Source organism: Talpa occidentalis, unplaced genomic scaffold (assembly GCF_014898055.3).
Source record: "Talpa occidentalis isolate TD23 unplaced genomic scaffold, MPIMG_talOcc4v2.1 talOcc4.7, whole genome shotgun sequence".
In the NCBI taxonomy this organism is placed as follows: Eukaryota; Metazoa; Chordata; class Mammalia; order Eulipotyphla; family Talpidae; genus Talpa; species Talpa occidentalis.
Window position 1 is genome coordinate 98,644,128 of NW_023605083.1, and position 18,570 is coordinate 98,662,697.

Sequence of the window (18,570 nt, forward strand, 5' to 3'; positions counted from 1 at the left end):
TCCTTATTTTCAGGTAACAAGGAAGCAGTATCAATCAGTGATTGGGAATAGGAGTTCTGGGGTCCAACCCAACTTTGAACGCCTGGCCTTTATCAACTAATTAGTTAACCTACTTAACTTAATTTACTCTGCCTCAGCTTCTTCAACTGAAAAAAAATTGAATGACAATATTTACAGCATATGATGAATAAATAAGATTTAAATGATCTAAAAACTGAGATGTTAAGTGTTAAGTTTTTTTAAAGTATGAAAGTAAATAAACTTAGAATGATTGCTTGAGTAACTTACCAGAGTAAGAATGAATGATAGTTTTTGTTTTTGTTTTTACATCTAACTTTCTACTCCAAAACTCCTGCTTTGCCCTTGGCCTTGTATTACTGATGGATTGCTATGTTTCATTCACTAAATTTGAACTTTTTTTTTTTTTTTTTTTTTGGCAATGCTTTCTGCCAAAGGAGAGAATATGCTAGTTTAGGTTAATGGAACATTTAAAGGAGAGGGTAAAAACCTGTTTTGGGAACTTTCTAGGAGACCTGCAGGAACTGGGGTTCTGTGTGCTCCTGAGCTGCTTCCCAAGAACTCACACAGAAAGAAGACCACCAGTTTCAGACATGAGTATTAAGGTCAAGCTAAAGAAAAAGAATGGTGCTCAGGTCAAACCTCACTTAAAGTGTCTAAAGAGAAAAATGGATCCCTCAGAAGGGAAAAGGATCAGTCAAGGAAACCCAGAAAGGGAGGGGTGATGTGAGAAGCAGACCTCACTCTGGTGAATTACATAGAAGTGCAAGGAGTTGGAGCACAGATTCTCAGACTTGGTTCTACTGGCAAAACTTACTCTAATATCAGATCATTTCCACCAAACCCTCAGGCTCCTGTCCCTCCATCACATGGTTTTAGAGCAGGAACCTACTGCTCGAAACTGGCTGCCATGTTTGTTCTGGGCCATAGGTCTGTCACATATTACCAAATCAAGGATAAACAGGCAATCTGGCTTTAGAGTTTAATCTTAAGTTTCAGTTTAATGATACCTGTGCAGGCTTCAGGCTTGCACAGCAAATTTCCTGAGGCAACAGGCTTCCAGGTGAAGAACCTGCATGCCTTTTCCAAGCTGCCTCTATGTGTGCCTTGACTGCCATGGGAAAAATGAAAAATGGGCTCTATTTACACAAACTCCCTACCGCCTTCTTCCCATATGAAGTCACAGAACTCTGTTTCACCCAAAATTTGGTATTTTGTTGTAAACCCAAAGTACTCCAGAACATGGGGGAAAGTGAATATCATTGATATCCCACTTAAACAACTCACTCTTAACCAACTCTTCCAACAGTATTCAGTCCATGATTCATGCAGGAAAAGTGGTCCCTAAATTCTCCACTCTACCACACAGATTCACCAACACTTGTGAGCACCTCCGAGGCACCAGGGATGGGCAAGGGGCTTTTACACAAATGATCTCCCCCCAATCTACAATACTATAGTCTATATTGCTCACCCAAAAATAACTCTGCAGAGCTGAAGGTCTTTCTGAAGAAATGACCCTACAGTTGAGACTAAAGCTTAAAACAAGGCCAGCGAAATGATGAAGGAGGATGGGATGGGAGATGCAATAATAGAAGCAGGCACACTTTTGGCAGACACAGTCCCCCACCAAACACCTCATGTGTAAAAGAACCCAGCCAGGCTGGGCCTGGGTGAAGAGGGAGGTGGTGGGACTGAGGCTAAAGGTGAAGCAGGATATCAAGGAAGCTGAAAGAATGGAGGTACGAACAAATAGCTAACGACAAAGGAAAAAACCAAGATACTTCATTTACTTACTGTAAAAGTCCTACCATCTTCCATTTATGACATAAAGAAGAGACACACATCCTACCAAAAAAAGTACTTTTATGGCTTTTTAGAGGCCCTTTTAACAGTATCGGAGTTACATATGTAACTTCTCTAAACTGGAAACTTCAATAATAGATTTACTAAATCTATGAGATCATAGAATGGCTTAGCATTCATTGCCTTTCCCCTTTAGAAATAGGTTACTTTGTTCTTTTCTCATAATAGTCACCTTCTGCCAAGAATTAGAGTAAATGAAAGCAGAGCTCAAGGGTGAAGCAATAGAGAACCAAAGAATTAGAATTTACCCCAGAAATGGGAAGATGATTTAATACTAGACGACTGTAGAAAATCTGTTATTGTACTTCACCTCATTAACAAACTAAAGGAGGAATATCATTATGATTACATAAAAATATTAGATCATAGGACATGCATAAGCTCTTACAGAGGTATAAGATGTAGAAAAATTCAATCCCATTTTTTTTAAAAAACAAGCAAACAAAATACCTCTTAACAAAATCCTTGCATAATTTAATTAAAGGAATACAACAAACACCCACAATAGATATACTTAATGATGAAATGTTGAAAGCATTCCCTTTATCAGGAATGAGGCCAGACTCCTCCATCGCATTTCTATCCAATATTATATAATATAAAGGGGCGGCTTTGGTGTTGGGCGTAGTGTGGTGACACACATCTGAGAAGGTGTGAACCTGTTCCCCTAAGTCACATACAGTACTATAAACCAATTTAATTTTTTAAAAAAGCAATAAATAAATAAATACTAATATAAAGCTACAATTACCAACTTATGGTTCACACGAGTGACTTGATAGTGTCTTCTAATGGAATCGCTCCCGTACTTTTAATAAAATACCATGAATTTAGAACACAGGCACAATAATTCCGAACACCACCTACCACTAATATCATCAGATAGTCGAATGCCAGCGAAAGATAGCAAATGCTAATTTTAAGGACTGTGAAGCAGGAAAGAAAATCTCCCTGAGAGCTCAGGGTATAATTTGTTTCTTAAAACAGTGACAACCCCTGAAATAAGGTGGGAAGATGTTTTCAAACTCTCTCACTATGAACACCTAAATCACAGACCCAGAGCTGAGAGGGAAGCAGGAGGTAGGAATCCTTCTCTCTATAACTTCTATAACTTCTCTGTAAGGTGGGCAGGTTATGTAATCAGCACCAATTCTTATTATATAATAAAAAAATTCTAGACTGATTAAAATGATTACTTCAAAAGTGAAAGTGACACTTTGTCTTAGGTTGGGGAAGGTCTTTTCCAAGTGAAAAAAGGGGGTGGGAGAAAAAAATGAAAATCAGATTTGAGAGACTTAACCACTTGCTATCAAGTGTTGGCAAGGACTTAAGAAAACAAGCACTCTCATGATCTGTGGGTAGAAACAAAATAGAATAATATCACTCGAGGGCAATCTGGCTGAATGTATTGAAAGTCTTTTCTAGAATCATACTTGGACATGGAATGTCTAGGAATTTTTCCTAAGGAAATAATCAGAGGCATATAAAAAATGTATTTAAAACATTTAAAGACTGAAAAAACATAAATACAACAGGTGACTAGTCAAGTACATACAAAATACTTCTATAATGGACCAATACTACCTAGCCTTTGAGATTATGTTTAAAAGAATAGTTAGTGATGACAAAATGATCAGAAAATATAAAATTCCAAAATGAACATATGTACAGGATTATGCTTAAAAAATTTTTAACTTACTGGATACAGAACACACACATGTGAGCATACACACATCTGGAAGAAAACACCAGAACAGTGATTATGGTATTACCTGGTGGGGAAATTTGGGGTGATTTTTTGTTCTGAGTAACCAAAAACATGCTGGTAGACCTGGATAATTCTCAATCTCAAGACTCAGATACTGCCACCTCTTTCAAGAAGTCCTCCTGTATTACTTCCCCTCTCCCCTGTCTTCCACATTATTCTAGCTGTTCCTCCTTTGTACTTAACGCTGGGCTGTCCTCTAGGATATTCTATATCCCTGAGTCATAGTGATTTGACTTCATTATATTCCTTTTACACTTGGAACTGCCTGTAGTCAGAACTTGGGGTGCTTCATTTTATCACCCCAATCTGTCTAGAATCTAATAGAATCAAGATTGATATTGACTAAGCAAATGATTTTCTGTGCTCTGTGAATTTAAAGGTCAAGGACAGAAACGTTAACAAGGATAAGCAAATAGCAGTGAGGAGACAGCTCTTCTTACCTTGGCTAACAGGCTTGAAACATGTTTAACTTCCCCATTTGCCTTTAGTAATTCTTGTCTGAGCTCTGTACAGGTCAGTTCCAGCTGATCTTTCTCAGCTCGAGCTAATTTCAACATTTCTTGAACTTCGTAGCCCTCTGCCATTTGCCCCATGTGACAGGTCTCAGTGGCTTTTTGCTTCTCATTCTCCAAGTTAGCCTTCAAAGACCCATTTTCAATCTTCAGTCCTTCCAAGGTAACTTTACATTCTTCCAAAGTTTTGACCATTGCACTATTATTATGCCGTTCCAGTTCTAGAAACCCATTCAGTTTTTCATTTTCTTCCTTCAGGTGTTTAATCATTTCCAAAGCTCCTTGGTTTTCTTCCTCCACCTTCCGTAAGCTACAGGTCAACTGCTGTTGGATGTTGAGCAGCTTTTCTCTTTCAAAGCGGCCCTGTTCAATAATTTCTGTGCACTTCTGTTCCAATTCAAGGATTTTCCCTTCTTGAACCTTGGGCTCTTCATTCTTTACTCGCTCTTGTAAAAGATTTATTAACTTCTCATTTTCTTGACTTAGTTGTTCTGCCCTCTCTCGATGCTGGTGAAAGGAAGTTTCTAAGAGAGTCTTCTCATCGACCAGTTTCTCATTTTCTGCTGTCAATTCCTGCACCATTTGTTGCTGGTCTGATAATTCTTGCAAAGTAGCCTGCAGTTCTTCAGCTGTGCTATGGTGGTTTTCTTCCATCTTCTGTATCTTCTCTGTAAGGGAAGCCAGGGACAACTCGCTCACATTGTTAGGGGAGCTTCCGGTGGTAGAACACCGAGAACTCTTAAAGGGATTGCTAGTGGAAGACTGGGGTCTGGAGGGGGTATCTGCTGAGATGTGTTCAAAATCAGAGGCATCTGGTGACAAAGAAGCTTTGGTAACATCACTACTTGAAGAACCCGATGTCCGTAATGCATTTTCATGTATATTTTTTTTATATTCATCGATTTCACCTGACAACTGATTTCCAGTTGAGCTTCCGAAGCTTGACTCTTGAGTTATAGATGTCGGGCAGCTGCTATCACCGGTGTGACTTGCTTCCCCTTCTGAATTTGGTGACTGCTCAAGATAAGTTAGTTTCTCTTTCAACACCCGGTTTTCTTCCTCTAGATCAGCAAGTTCTTTCTGAAAATTCTTGTTCTTTTCTTCAAGAGCTCTGATTAAAGGTTCTGAGTCACCTGCTAAGACTGATGTTCCATCTACATTTGGGTCCAAAACATCAGTTCCTTCAGGGCTCAGAGTCTTTTTCTCCTTATATTTCTTTAGCTCACTTCGAAGCCTGTTAATTTCACTATCTTTTGCTTTGGCTTCTGCCAAAAGCTCCCGAACTTGGGATTCAAGCACAGCCTTTTCTCCACCTTCATTCTCTTGCTTGGGTCTAGTAGATGTGGTTCTCAGGTGCTTGGTAGGAGTGGGTGTGCTGGAAGAGGTTGGACTAGAAACCGATTTCCTTGTGTTGGAAGGACCACGTGGCACAGTTCTCTCTCTTGAGACAGTTACGGAAAGTTCTCGAGGAGCTGGAATGCCCGTCCGTTTGGTTGTGGCCACAACCCCTAAAAAGAGAAAAAGAAACCAGTGAAACAAAGGAAGCATTTTTATCAATAAACTCCAAATGACTTCAATCACATGGTTCAGTAACCAGGGTACCTTTTGCCCTTCATCCATTTCCTCCTGCTCTAGATAACTCCCTACTTCTGACTGGGTGTCTGCACATCTGATAGCTCTAAACTCTTGCAGGAAGGTGATTCCAAGCCTCAGCTGCTCAGCACTATCCCAGCTAGAGTTGTTGGTTCAAGGCATGAGCACATACCTCAATGCAGGTCAATGAAACAGAAGCAACAGTTTTCTGGGTGTGCTTCTTAAATACTCCTGGACATGAGTGAGGGATCAGGTGAGGCTGGGAATGGCTGATAACTATGGCAACTAAACAATGGCCTTTTGACAAATATAAGTTCACTGGGAATTTCTCAACAAACACCTTTAAATAAATTCATCATTAACATATTTTGAGAACAAATATGATTCAACATCAAAAGACAAATAAGGAAAGGTTAATAACCCAATGACACTTCTGTTCACATAAGTGGAAATGGTGTGTTCATTTGCATTCATAGAGAAACAAGAATAAATGGAATATGTACCTATTTTGTATATATCTATGGTATAGTTCAAAATGTTAAAGGAATTTATATAATAATATGGAAATGACACAGAATTTAGAAAACCTATATGGGAAATGAAAGGTAAGGAATTATTTTTTATTTTCATCTAGACTACATTTTTAATTCTCATCTATACTACTTACTACAGATAATTTTTTAAAAAAATTCTAAGGGTGAAAATCCATACATCTATCCCCGGTGTCCTCTAGAAATGAAACCCACCTCTGAGGATAAAGTATAAATTAAAATTCTGGATCTATTTTATAAACTCAAAGACTGTTTGATGAATCTAGGCCAAATGCTGTAACTTACACAACTAAGCACATTGGATTGGCATTCTCTACAGTGTGGGAAGAGCTACGGGGAGGGGATGTACCCACAGACTGGCAGCAACCCCAGTCTACAAGGCAGAAACAGAATCCAACATGGCACAATAGTTCCAAACCCACTGCCAAGACGGCTGCTAAGACATGAGCAACTGCACATTTAAACATCCTTAAATCTGAGGTGATGATGTAAAGGCATTCATTGCTAAGTGTCTAATAGTTGAGTGTTTTTAAAACTTTGACATAATGAAGGCTAAAATGTCATATTAATATCCAGAAAAATTGAATTAGATAACTTTTTCAGGTTAAGTTAATGGGAAGTTAAGAGTACTGTAATACAAAGTTAATACTTCTAAGTGTCCAGATGTCTCATTTGCATTCAATATATAATACTGAATACTATATATTCAATAAAGACTTAATTTTTCTTATAAAATGAAGATTAAAATCATTAAGCAATAAAATGTTTTGTAACACCAGTTCTCTAGAGTGAAGTAATCTTGGCAAGGACCATAATGAAAACTGGGCCATAACTAAAGATTCACTGTAACTATAGTCAAATTAGCAAACCCAAGTGTCCAGGACTGAATATCACAGAGGCAATTACCCTTCCTAATAATGTCACTAAAACTGATACTTTTTTCCAATCATTTGTTGGTTTTGAAAGTGGGGAGAATTCAAATAGAAAAATAGATAAATTGTCATCATTTCTAGGTAGACCTTAACTCCTTCCTTTGGCTGCCAAATCTTAGTCTGTTCTCCACTTAGATGTTAATTATGCCTTGTCTAAATTACTAGGAATTTTTTTTCTATCAAGCCAAAGTACATTTATGAAATACAGTCAGTTGTGTATTATGAAACATACAATCCAGTTGTGTTTTTTACTACATCTGTCTGTTTTTCCATTTTACCATTTCATCATCACTTGGAGAGTTGCCAGTATAATTGCTTTCTATTTTCTAAAAGATTTTTCCTATCTCTACACACATCATTTCAGAAACTAATCAGCAGAGGTGAAGTTTAAATTCACTCACCAGACCAAATAAGGTTGATGCTGGATGCTCATCCCTGTTTGTGCCTGTCTGTGACCCTTACATACCCCTCACAGGCATGGGAGGCGAGAGTAGGGTGGTGATGGCCCTACAGCCTACAGCCAGCGTCTCCTTCAAGTACCCTGAGTCAGAAGCCTCTGCTGAAAAGCACATTTTAGAAGGCTGAAACTGAGCATCCTACCTACAGAATATACCATGGCAAGGGAGCCACAATAGTGGTGGGAAGACTGGGCCAATGGAAGAGAGACTGGCTCATTTTATCTTCTCATCCTTATATAGCTAATCATCACTTATTCCCTACTGAAACTGGCTGTCTGACTTTAAGAATTAAAATAAAGGGCCTCCCCAGTGGCGCAGCGGGTTGAGCACAGTGCTGTGAAGATGTCCATAGCCTCTGCAGCGAGGGTTTGATTCCCGGCCAGCCAGGGAGATACCCACATGGCACGGCAGACCTCTCCTGTCTCTCCCGCTGCTCCCCTCAGCAGTGCTTTCGGTCCATCTGCCTGTTCTGCATCCCGCTCTGTCTCTGGTGAATCCTCTTACCCTCCCACGCCTCTGGCCTGTGCTCCAACTATTGTATAAATAAAATAAATCTTTTTTAAAAAAAGAATTAAAATAAAAACAAGATCCCCCTCATAGTTATGAAGTCTAATACAATAATTTAAAAAACATGTTTGACATGTTACATTTTAAAATGCCAAATGAAAAATTTTATTATCTGATCACAGGTGCATCAGACTACATATTCAGAGACATGCACTAGAAAAGAAACGCAATACTGAGAACAGTTGCTTATTGAACTGTAATTTTCCTTTTTCTTTTCTTTTTTCACAGTTACATTTATGCAATAAAATTTAAAACCAGGTGGGGAAAATCTTATAAAAATATAGAAAGTAAAAAGGGGGCAGGGAAAAGAAATCTTTTCAGAGAACAATGATATTTAAAATAACAATAAGGGCCTCCCCTGGTGGCGCAGGCGGTTGAGCACTGCGCTGTGAAGCTGTCTGCAACCTTTGCAGCACCAGTTCGATCCTGGCTGGCAGGTGAGGGTCCCACATGGAGCGGCAGGCCTCTCTTGTCTCGCCCGCTGCTCCCCTCAGCAGTGTGTTTCATCAGTCTGCCTGTTCTGTTCCCAGCTCTGTCTCCGGTGAATCCTCTCACCCTCCCGCGCATCTGGCCTGTACCCCGGTTCTTGTATAAAATAAATAAATAAATCTTTTAAAAAAATAAAATAAAATAACAATAGCATAATCATTTAAATCACGGATCAGTTTTTAAGTAGTGATTCTCAATGAGATGAAAATAAAATACTTTCAGTCCTTTTTTAATTTCCTCATCTTACCCAAAGAATATGCTACTGGGGTTGTTCTTTGGAAGGTCTTCTCTCGAACATTCACTGATGAGGGAAAAAAGAGACATTCCAAAATAAATTATTATTCTTTCATTTATTTAACAAGAATTCAGAGTGCCTGCTCTGTGGGAGGACAGGTGGGGACACAAATGAAAGCTCACTACCTTCACATTGTGAACAACTGCTGCCTTGCCTCCTAATAAACACAAAAGAACTCGCTCATCCATTTTCTAAGAATGTAACCCACCAGGATATTTTCCTACTATCACTCTTTGTAAATTTTTTCTCAAAAAGATCCCATAATTTCTTATGTCAAATCTAATTTTCCCCTTATTCTTAATCCTTCTCAACTTCTCAGTGGTTACCAACTTTGTAACTAGCTGTTCCTTCTTTCTTTCATGCTCCTAATTCATTTCTGACAGTGCCACCGATCATTTTTCAGGCCCCCTTATTTGAAGAAATTTAACATCCCATTTAAAACTTCCTTCTGCTTTTCTTTTTGCAACCAACCATTTGGTCCCTAAAACCTATTAACTGTCTTTGGAAGTGTTGCCATATTTCATTTCCTTTCAGTGTGAATCTAGTCCAGGTCCTCAGAATGATCCATCTAAGTTTCAGAAACTTTCTCACAAAGTCTTCCTGTTTCCAGCCTCTCCCCCGTGGAGATATACTAGAGCAATATACCTTAAATATCATCCATCTTTCTGTCCCATAATCTCTAAGTAGTTCTCATCTACTTCCTATCTAACTTCCTATCTAAAGTTAAGAAAGGTCACACATAATCTCATCTTAATCAAATATCCAACCTTATTCACCTTTTGGGTTTGTTTGATATGCATATATATAGCTTTCCAGCTTACCCCTTTAGCTCTAATGTCCTCAATATCCACAATATACCTGTGATTTCCTGAAATACCACTCCATTTTCACTGGAATATAACATTAAACACGCTTAATTTTCTTCAATTGAAAAATCACCTGGAATATAGGTATCTTCCTCCAGCTAATATCTGAGTTATCTCTTCCCCCCTAAAGCAGAACTGTTCAGAGTTATGTTTACTGGTTGTCTTAATTTCTTCCTTGTATTAACAACTCTACCTAACCCCTATTACTCAACCAAAAGATTGTCTGCTGAGGTCCTCAATGACTTCTATGTGGTCCATTGCAATGGATATTTTCAGTCCTCTCAGCAAAGCTGAGCAATTCTGTTCTTTTTTAAACACAACTGTGATGTCATAGTCTCCTAATTTCTCTCTTATCTCAGCCACCATCCTCTGTCTGTCTCCTTTGCTGGTTCCTACCCTTCTTTCCATTCTCTACACTTTAGAGTTTTTCCAGGCCTAGGTCCTGGGTCTTTTTCTTCCCTTATTACAAATATTTTCTTCATGATTCTACTAATCCCATCATCTGTACACCATCTGTAAACTGATGACTTCCAAACTCTTCTCTGCACATTGAATCTAAACATCAAACAATTTACTTGATAAGCATAATTGAATTATCACAAAAACATACCAAAGTAGTGAAAAGGGATAAAAGGAAAGTTAAGAAAGAGTGAACAGAATGTGCAAAGGTTGTGGAATCCAAAGAAACACAAACAGGGATGGGAACTAGTGAGGAAGAAGGCTAATCTATATAGCATACTCAAAGAAGGTCTCATTGATAAGAGTTTGAGATTCAAGGTGATGTATATCAATTTAAAATAGCCAAGGAGCTATAAAGAAAAGGATAAGCTAAGACAAATAAAAGCGCTCAAAAAAATTTAAATGAGTTTATCAAACTAAAACACTCAATAGAGGACTGATCAAGGAATTCTCCTAATGCACAGAACAAAGTAAAAATGAGATGGAAACAGGAACGAGAAAGCCAACCCAAGAGCTCAAACAACCAATTAACAGATGCTCCAGAAAGATAGACCAATGGAAAGAAAGTAAAGTATCAAAGAACTAATATAAGAGAATTCCTTAAAGTTGAATAACTAGCATCTCTAGAACCCATGTTAGGTAAAATGAAAGAGAACAAACCCACAAGAAAACACAACTTTTACACAGTTTCAAAACATCAAGAATGCCTAAGTTTAGGGAAGGTGTGTGTATGGAGAATGAGAAAATGGCCACCATCAGTAAACAATATTGAATTCTAAATGGCAACAAAGCAAATACCTTCAAAGATCTGATTTTCAAAGCAAATATCTTTCAAATTAAAATGATTTTCAGGGCCTCCCAGGTGGCGCAGTGGTTGAGTGCTGGGCTGCGAAGCTGCCAGCAGCCTCTGCAGCGCGGGTTCGATCCCCGCATGCCAGCGAGGGTCCCACATGGCGCGCAGACCTCTTCTGCTGCCCGCTGCTCCCCTCAGCAGTGTACTTCAGCCATTCTGCCTGTTCTGCTCCCTGCTCTGGCTCTGGTGAATTCTCTCACCCTCCCGCGCTTCTGACTGTACCCAATGCTTGTATGAATAAATAAATAAATCTTAAAAAAAAAAATAATAAAATGATTTTCAACCTAAACTTCTACATCTGACCTAACTATAATCAATCTTAGAGGTAAAAAGACATTTAAAAACATGCAAAGACTCTGACCAAAACTTTAAACTGCCAACACCCTTTCTAAGCAAATTGTTTGGGAATATGTTCCAGCAAAACAAGGGAGTAAACTGAAAAAAGAGAGGAAGAGGGGTCCAGGAAGCAGTGACTCTATTAGAGAAAAACAGTCAAGGGAAGTCTCCAGAAGATACCCATGCAGTTAGTCTGGAGAACAAGTGCAGACTGGTTGGAGAGAACAAAGTGCCTGAGAAGATAAGTTTTGTTTTTTTTTTTTTTAATGGAAATCTGATTGGATGAGCAGTATGAAAGAAATGATGTAATAAAAATAATGAAAAATCCAGAAACTACATCAAAACAAGCTGCATTAAAACAGTAACAAAATCACAGCATATGACTTCATTCTGCAGGGAAGAATATTTATGTACTCACAATAATATTAACACTATGTAAAGGGACCTAGACACAAGTATGCCAGACAACTTTATAGAACACTTGAAAATTATCATTCTTGCTAGCAAAAAAAGGTTAAAGTATAGATGAAAGATATTGGAAACAGAAAACAAGGTAGATAGATTTGGTAGAAAGGATAGTGAAAATAACATCCATCCTCAAAAATGAAGTTAAAGATATTATATACAGTTCACAGTACAAGAATAAAAATACATTATTAAAATAAAAGAGATAACCAAGAAAGGAATGGAAAATAATGATATTATGACACTTGGAGGGATGAAAGGTGAGTTAAATCCTCATCCAGAAGGAGGTAACAAAATGTCTAAATTTGGGCCTCCCTGGTGGCGCAAGGGGTTAAGACGCAAGGGATTAAGAGTTCGATCCCTGGCCAGGGAGCTACCCACATGGTGCAGCAGACCTCTCCTGTCTTGCCCGCTGCTCCCCTCAGCAGTGTATTTCAGTAGATCTGCCTGTTCTATTCCCCACTCTGTCTCTGGTAAATCCTCTCACCCCCCACACCTCAGGCCTGTACCCCAGTTCTTGTATGCATAAATAAATAAATCTTTAAAAAAAAGTCTAAATTTGAAAAATAAACAAATATCAATGTCAGGAGAATGAGAGCTCTGCTCCCATGTAAACCCTGGAGCTGTGCTCCCCTCAGAGCTGTGCCCCTCACAGCTGGTGGTCCTGGGAAGGGGGAGAGCTGAGTAGTATGGGTGCACCCTTAGCTAAGGAGGGATGAATGCAGAGGAGCTGGGGTGTACCAGGCAGGCCAGGTTCTCAGTGTAGAGGACAGGGTGCTGGACTGCATCCCCCTCACCCTGGGACTGACCCTGTGAAGCACACTGACAGCACACAGACTGCAGAGATGTGGGTCTGGATACTCAGACAGGGGGGTTAGCAGCAGTGTTACAAACACAAACCAGCTCCTTCTGCTCAGTTTTGCTCTATCTAAAATGGCTCTTTAAAATAGCCTATTAAAAAACATTAACCAACACATCACCCAAAGCAGTGATAGTGAAGGCAAAGATAAACAGCTGGGACTACATCAAATTAAAGAGCTTCTGTACAGCAAAAGAGACCATAACAAAAACAAAGAGAAACCCCACCAACTGGGAGAACATTTTTGCACACAACACTAATGATAATGGACTGATCACAAAAATCTGCAGAGAGCTGATGAGACTCAACAACAACAAAGAAAATAATCCCGTCAAAAAATGGGCAGAAGAGCTAAAAAGAAACTTCTCTGAAGAGGAAATGCAAATGGCCAACAGGCATATGAAAACACTTGTCATCAGGGAAATGCAAATCAAAACTACAATGAGATACCATCTTACACCAGTGAGAATGGCACATATTAAAAAAACTAGCAACAACAAGTGTTGGCGAGGGTGTGGAGAAAAAGGAACTCTTCTGCACTGTTGGTGGGAGTGCAAACTGGTCCAACCACTATGGAGAGCTGTGTGGAGATTTCTGGACCTACTAAACATAGAGCTTCCATATGATCCAGCAATTTCACTCCTAGGTATTTACCCAAAGGACACAGAAACATCAATTCCAAAGAACACCTGCACCCCTATGTTTATAGCAGCACTATTTACAATAGCTAAGCTTTGGAAACAGCCCAAATGCCCAAAAATAGATGACTGGATTAAGAAGATGTGGTACATATATACCATGGAATATTACTCAGCATTCAAAAAAGATAAACACATGCAATTTGCAGCAACATGGATGGCGCTGGAAGGGATCATGCTCAGCAAAATAAGCCAAAAAGAAAAAGAAAAATACCGGATGGTCTCACTCATAGCAGGAATCTAGAAAACTTAAATAAGGGACCAGAAAAATGAATAACTATAAGAAAGCGAAAATCAAAATCAACAAAAAACTATGAACCAGAGACACTTTTTGGGGGGTGAGGGGTGGGAGGGGAGGGATTGGGGTCAGAATGGGGGGGTTGCAATTGTATGGGGAATATAAAAATAAAATTTATTATTAAAAAAAAATTCAGAAAATATAATACATTAAAAATCCGAAAAAAATACTGTACTTTAGAAAACAATGCATTTTAAAATAAAACTATATATGCACACATTAAAAAAAAAACAAAAAACAAAAAACCATTAACCAGTACAAGCATAATGAAGTGGTCACCTCTGAGAAGAACAAGAAATAGGAAGGTGCTGGGCAGAGCAGTCTTGCTTTTCATAGTAAGGATCTTGTCTTGTTTCATCTTACCCTGTGCATATACTACTTTGATAAGAATTAATTTTATAAAAATGTGAATGCAGGGCTACCCTGGTGATGCAAGGGTTTAAGACACAACCTATGAAGCTATCCGCAGCCACTTCAGCATGAGTTTGATCCCTGGCCAGGGAGCTGCCCACATGGCGCAGCAGACCTCTCCTGTCTTGCCCGCTGCTCCCCTCAGCAGTGTACTTCAGTCAATCTGCCTGTTCTGTTCCCCACTCTGTCTCTGGTGGGTCCTCTCACCCTCCATACCTCTGGCCTGTACCCTAGCACTTGTATGCATAAATAAATAAATCTTCCTTAAAAATGTGAATGCTTGTGAATGTGGCATAGAAGCATATAATCAGCAGCCAGTTACAGGGAGCACTGATCCTTTGGACTTAGAACAAATGCAATAAAGAAAAATGGTTGAGTCCACTCAGCAAGTAGATGTACTGCTATAAGGAACGAATAAGCCCGTTATCAATACTCAGGGCCCCACCTTGCTTGTGGCACAAAGGAATTTTTTCCATAGCTTGACTGCTCTTTGGGGAGTCTCAAAGGAGTGTTTTCTAGAGATTCATACATATTTTCACATTAAAGTTAATGGAAACTATCTGTGCAAGCCAAACAGAGGGAAAAAACACAAAAGAATCCTACACATGCAAATGAATCAAATTACTTGCTCTTTTGCTTGCACTGTTGAAAGCTAAGAGTAGGGTCTGGGCTTAGAGTTGGTTTTATAACAGAATAAATGTTTTCTATCTTGTCTTTATTTTACAGGGGTTTTTTTTGTTTTGTTTTGTTTGTTTTAGAGAACGAAATAATTGTGCTCACACTTTACTTGCTCAGCAACTTGGGTTAGGATTTGATACACTTGTAAATCTACATCCATCTCTTTCCCAACTACTCATATTATCCCATGGCCACTATGAGCAATGCTCCAGAATGAGGGGGCTTCCAAACAAAAGACCCTAACACTCAGAAGAGGCTGCGGCCTGGGGAGGACACAGTGGCTAATATATGCTGAGTTAAGGCAGGGGACAGAGCGGCAGTGTTATGAGAAGAGACAATGGTACGGTCTCACCAGTTTCTTGCAGGTGGCCCACAGAGCCGACTGCAGTTCACCATCTCCAGGAGACGCCAAAATACAAACCAGCCCTGGAAAGACAGCTCCCAACTTGCCATTTGAAAAGTGCAAAGCAGGCAGCGACATCTCATTTCTATCGAAACTGAAGTGGTCAGAGGAACAGTTGGTCCCAGAATTTGCTCTGCATGCTGTTAGTTTCCTCGCCCATTGTGTGCGGGAAATGAAATCCTCATTACCTAACTCAAGAGCTTGGCACCTCCGCACAGAAATCTCCCAGCACTCCCATGGTCTCTAGGCAGCAAACACCAAGAATGAGGAGGAGCAGAAAGAGGGCAGTGGGGCTTTAGAGAACAAAAAGATCTGCCTCTCCATGGACAGCCTTCCTTTCAGTAACAATGGGATAAGATTGACTTCCAGATTTGTGAGGCTTAATGCAACGCAGAATGACCTAGTCTAGATTACAATTTTATTCTTGGCCCAGTTATAGCTCTGTCTCATAGTAACCACTGAGAAAGTCTTGTTACTGTAAGACACTAAGTTCATCTGATTTTGCAACTGAAAAAATTAGGGAATTAGATGGACTGGGCATGCTAAATCCTATTTATTTGTGGTTTTTAATTTTTTTTAAAGATTTATTTATTTATTTATACAAGCACTGGGTACAGTCAGAAGCGCGGGAGGGTGAGAGAATTCACCAGAGCCAGAGAGGGGTACAGAACAGGCAGACTGACGAAATACACTGCTGAGGGGAGCAGCAGGCAGCAGGAGAGGTCTGCGTGCCATGTCGGACCCTCACCCAGTGGCCGTGGATTGAACCGGCACTGCAGAGACTGCGCCCAGCTTTGCAACCCAGCGCTCAATCTCTGCGCCACCGGGGAGGCCCAATCCTATTTATTTGGATTAAATATCACTTTTTTTTTTTCAAACTACCTGTAGATCAAAATAAAGAACTTCAAGGAATTGTCTACATTGTTTAAATTGGAGATTACAATGTAAGAAAGAAGAATAGCATGTAATATTTGTGCAAGAGTTTGGCTTTCAAAGCATTTTCACATACATTAATGTGAGGTTCACAAAAATCAGTTGACAAAGTAGTAATATTGCCATTTTATGGATAAGGAAACTGAGGATCTGAAAAGCTTTAGTTTCCTTAAGAATCACATAATCACTTGTCTTCTGATGACCAAGAAAGGAGAAAATCATGTCATTTCAGAACTAAAGGACACAGAAATCATGTTCCCCCATTCTTTACACAAAGTACTATCAGTAAAATACAACTTGTGTTGTTATTTACCAAACTCTCATGTTCCAGTTACCATTGAATATTTTCAGTGAAAGAAAACAAGCATAAGCCCCTTGCACTATTCAACAGTTCAAATAGCTAGACCATCTTTCTTTTTATTAGGCTGAATTCTATCTTTGTTAACACGGCACAAGTTGGTTCCAGTTCTGAATCAGTCTGGAACCACAAAGAACAAATGTATTGCTTCTTCCATATGACATCTGAGTATCTGAAGGCAGCTTTGTCTCCCCTTGGTCTATTCTTTAAGCAAAACATTCTTAATCCTTCCCATCAGGCCTCACAAGACCTAAGGTGAATCACTAGATGAACTGCCTAGCAAGATCTCTCTGAAATGTTACCCAGAGCCACAAAAATGCTGCAGATATGGTGACTTACTGTGAGTTAGGAATTGTTTGGTTGCAACAGAAAACCCAACTCAAGCTTGCAGTAATAAAAATAATTTTTTGGGCCACATAACTGAAAATCTAGGAGTGGGGTCGGACTTCAGGTTTACCTCAAATGAAAGATGTTCTCGGGTGCATTTCTCCCCACATCTTACTCCTGCCCTTCTCAACAAGTCACCTTCATCAACAAGTTGTCTTGTCCTCATGACAGTGTGATGCCTCTGCCAGCACCAGACCTCACAGCTGCATACTATCAAATCCTCACTGCTCATCTGACTGGGTTTGTACTATCCTTGACTCACTGAGTCAATGGATATGCTGATCCACTAAAATTGGGAAATTGAAGAATTACCTAGGAGAATTCCTGAAAGAAGACAGAAGCAGATGCTGGGAACAAACAAGAAGTGTTCATAATTTGGTCTGACTGATGCGAGTTAGTTCCCTAACACAGCTTACAGAAAAGTGTATATATAGCACACCAATTCAAAACACACAAAAGAGACTTCAGAGCCCAGCAGGGGATTTGGCAACAACTGAAAATGAAAATTATGTATATTGTTTGCTATACTTTTAGTATATATAAAACATAACACTTAAAATATAATGGTAATGAAAAAAAGGATACCAAGTTTCAAGACTATTGTGTGATTACAAGTGGCAAACATTTCTTGCCTGACACCATTTATTTGTATGCAGTAAATAGGTGGGATTGGCCCTGCAAAAGGGTCTTCTCACAGAAGTGAACTGACATCATTACAGTTAAGTTGCTATTTACTAAACCCACATATTCCAGTTACCACTGTTCCAGAACAAGTTTCCCCATAACTTCACAGCTCACAACAACAATTTTCTTTTGCATGTCATGAATTGGGAAAGGGTCTGGTCAGGCTCTCAGGTGTTTGCAGCCTAGTGATGGCTGGGACTGCAGTCATGTGTGGGTTTGGCTGGGCCGAGCTGACCATTTGGCTGACTCACATGCCCGAGAGCTGATGCATCTGAAAGGGTCTCAGCTGGGTTGCTGGTGGGAGCACAAGGGGTGATCTTTCCAGCACGATGGTCTTAGTGTGACTGGACTTGTTATGGTTCAGGGCTCCTACTACAAGTGTTCCCACAAACAAGGGGAGCTGCACTGGCACTCATAACCCAGCCGTGGCTGTCACACAGTGTCACTTCTGTCATATTCTACTAGATCTGCCTGTCCAGACTCAAAGTCCAGTTTCCTTAGTGGAGGAAGTAGCATTTGCCACTGTGGAAAAATATGCAGGGTGGGAGAGAGAGTCATGGTCATTTCTGGAAAATAAAATTTGTCACGCCTCAGTAGACTGATGAGATAGACTTTTACACATAAAGCCATTAACTATGTCCCTTTATTTCTCAAACTGATGTTTTCATCACTGAAATGTCTAGACATGGAATCAATGATAATTCTATTGACAATCCAGTGAAGACAGCCTAGTTTACAGTAAATACAAGATTCCTAATGTTTTGTACTTCTCTTGGGCGAGCTGGTCCCATTTCTTCACTACAGTGCAAAAGGAAGAAAGGCATTAAGAAAGA

General features: G+C 39.5%; 1 protein-coding gene across 15 annotated transcripts in view; it reads right to left on the reverse strand.

Annotated features, from left to right (window-relative positions):
* Positions 1–18,570, reverse strand: part of SPECC1 (sperm antigen with calponin homology and coiled-coil domains 1) — a 228,951-nt gene that overhangs the window by 83,236 nt on the left and 127,145 nt on the right. For 11 of the 15 annotated variants that reach the window (XR_008549693.1, XM_054689431.1, XM_037494121.2 and 8 more), the window contains 2 exons: positions 9,002–9,055; positions 4,093–5,672 (listed from right to left, as the gene is read on the reverse strand). Coding sequence is in view for 14 of the 15 variants with exons in the window: in XM_054689431.1 (XP_054545406.1) it covers positions 4,093–5,672; positions 9,002–9,055 (1,634 nt within the window). In the remaining variant the exon portion in view is untranslated. Of the gene's footprint in view, positions 1–4,092; positions 5,673–9,001; positions 9,056–10,127; positions 10,362–18,570 lie in introns of those variants that run through there. The other 4 variants (XM_037494120.2, XM_037494119.2, XM_037494125.2 and 1 more) reach the window with 2 other exon arrangements.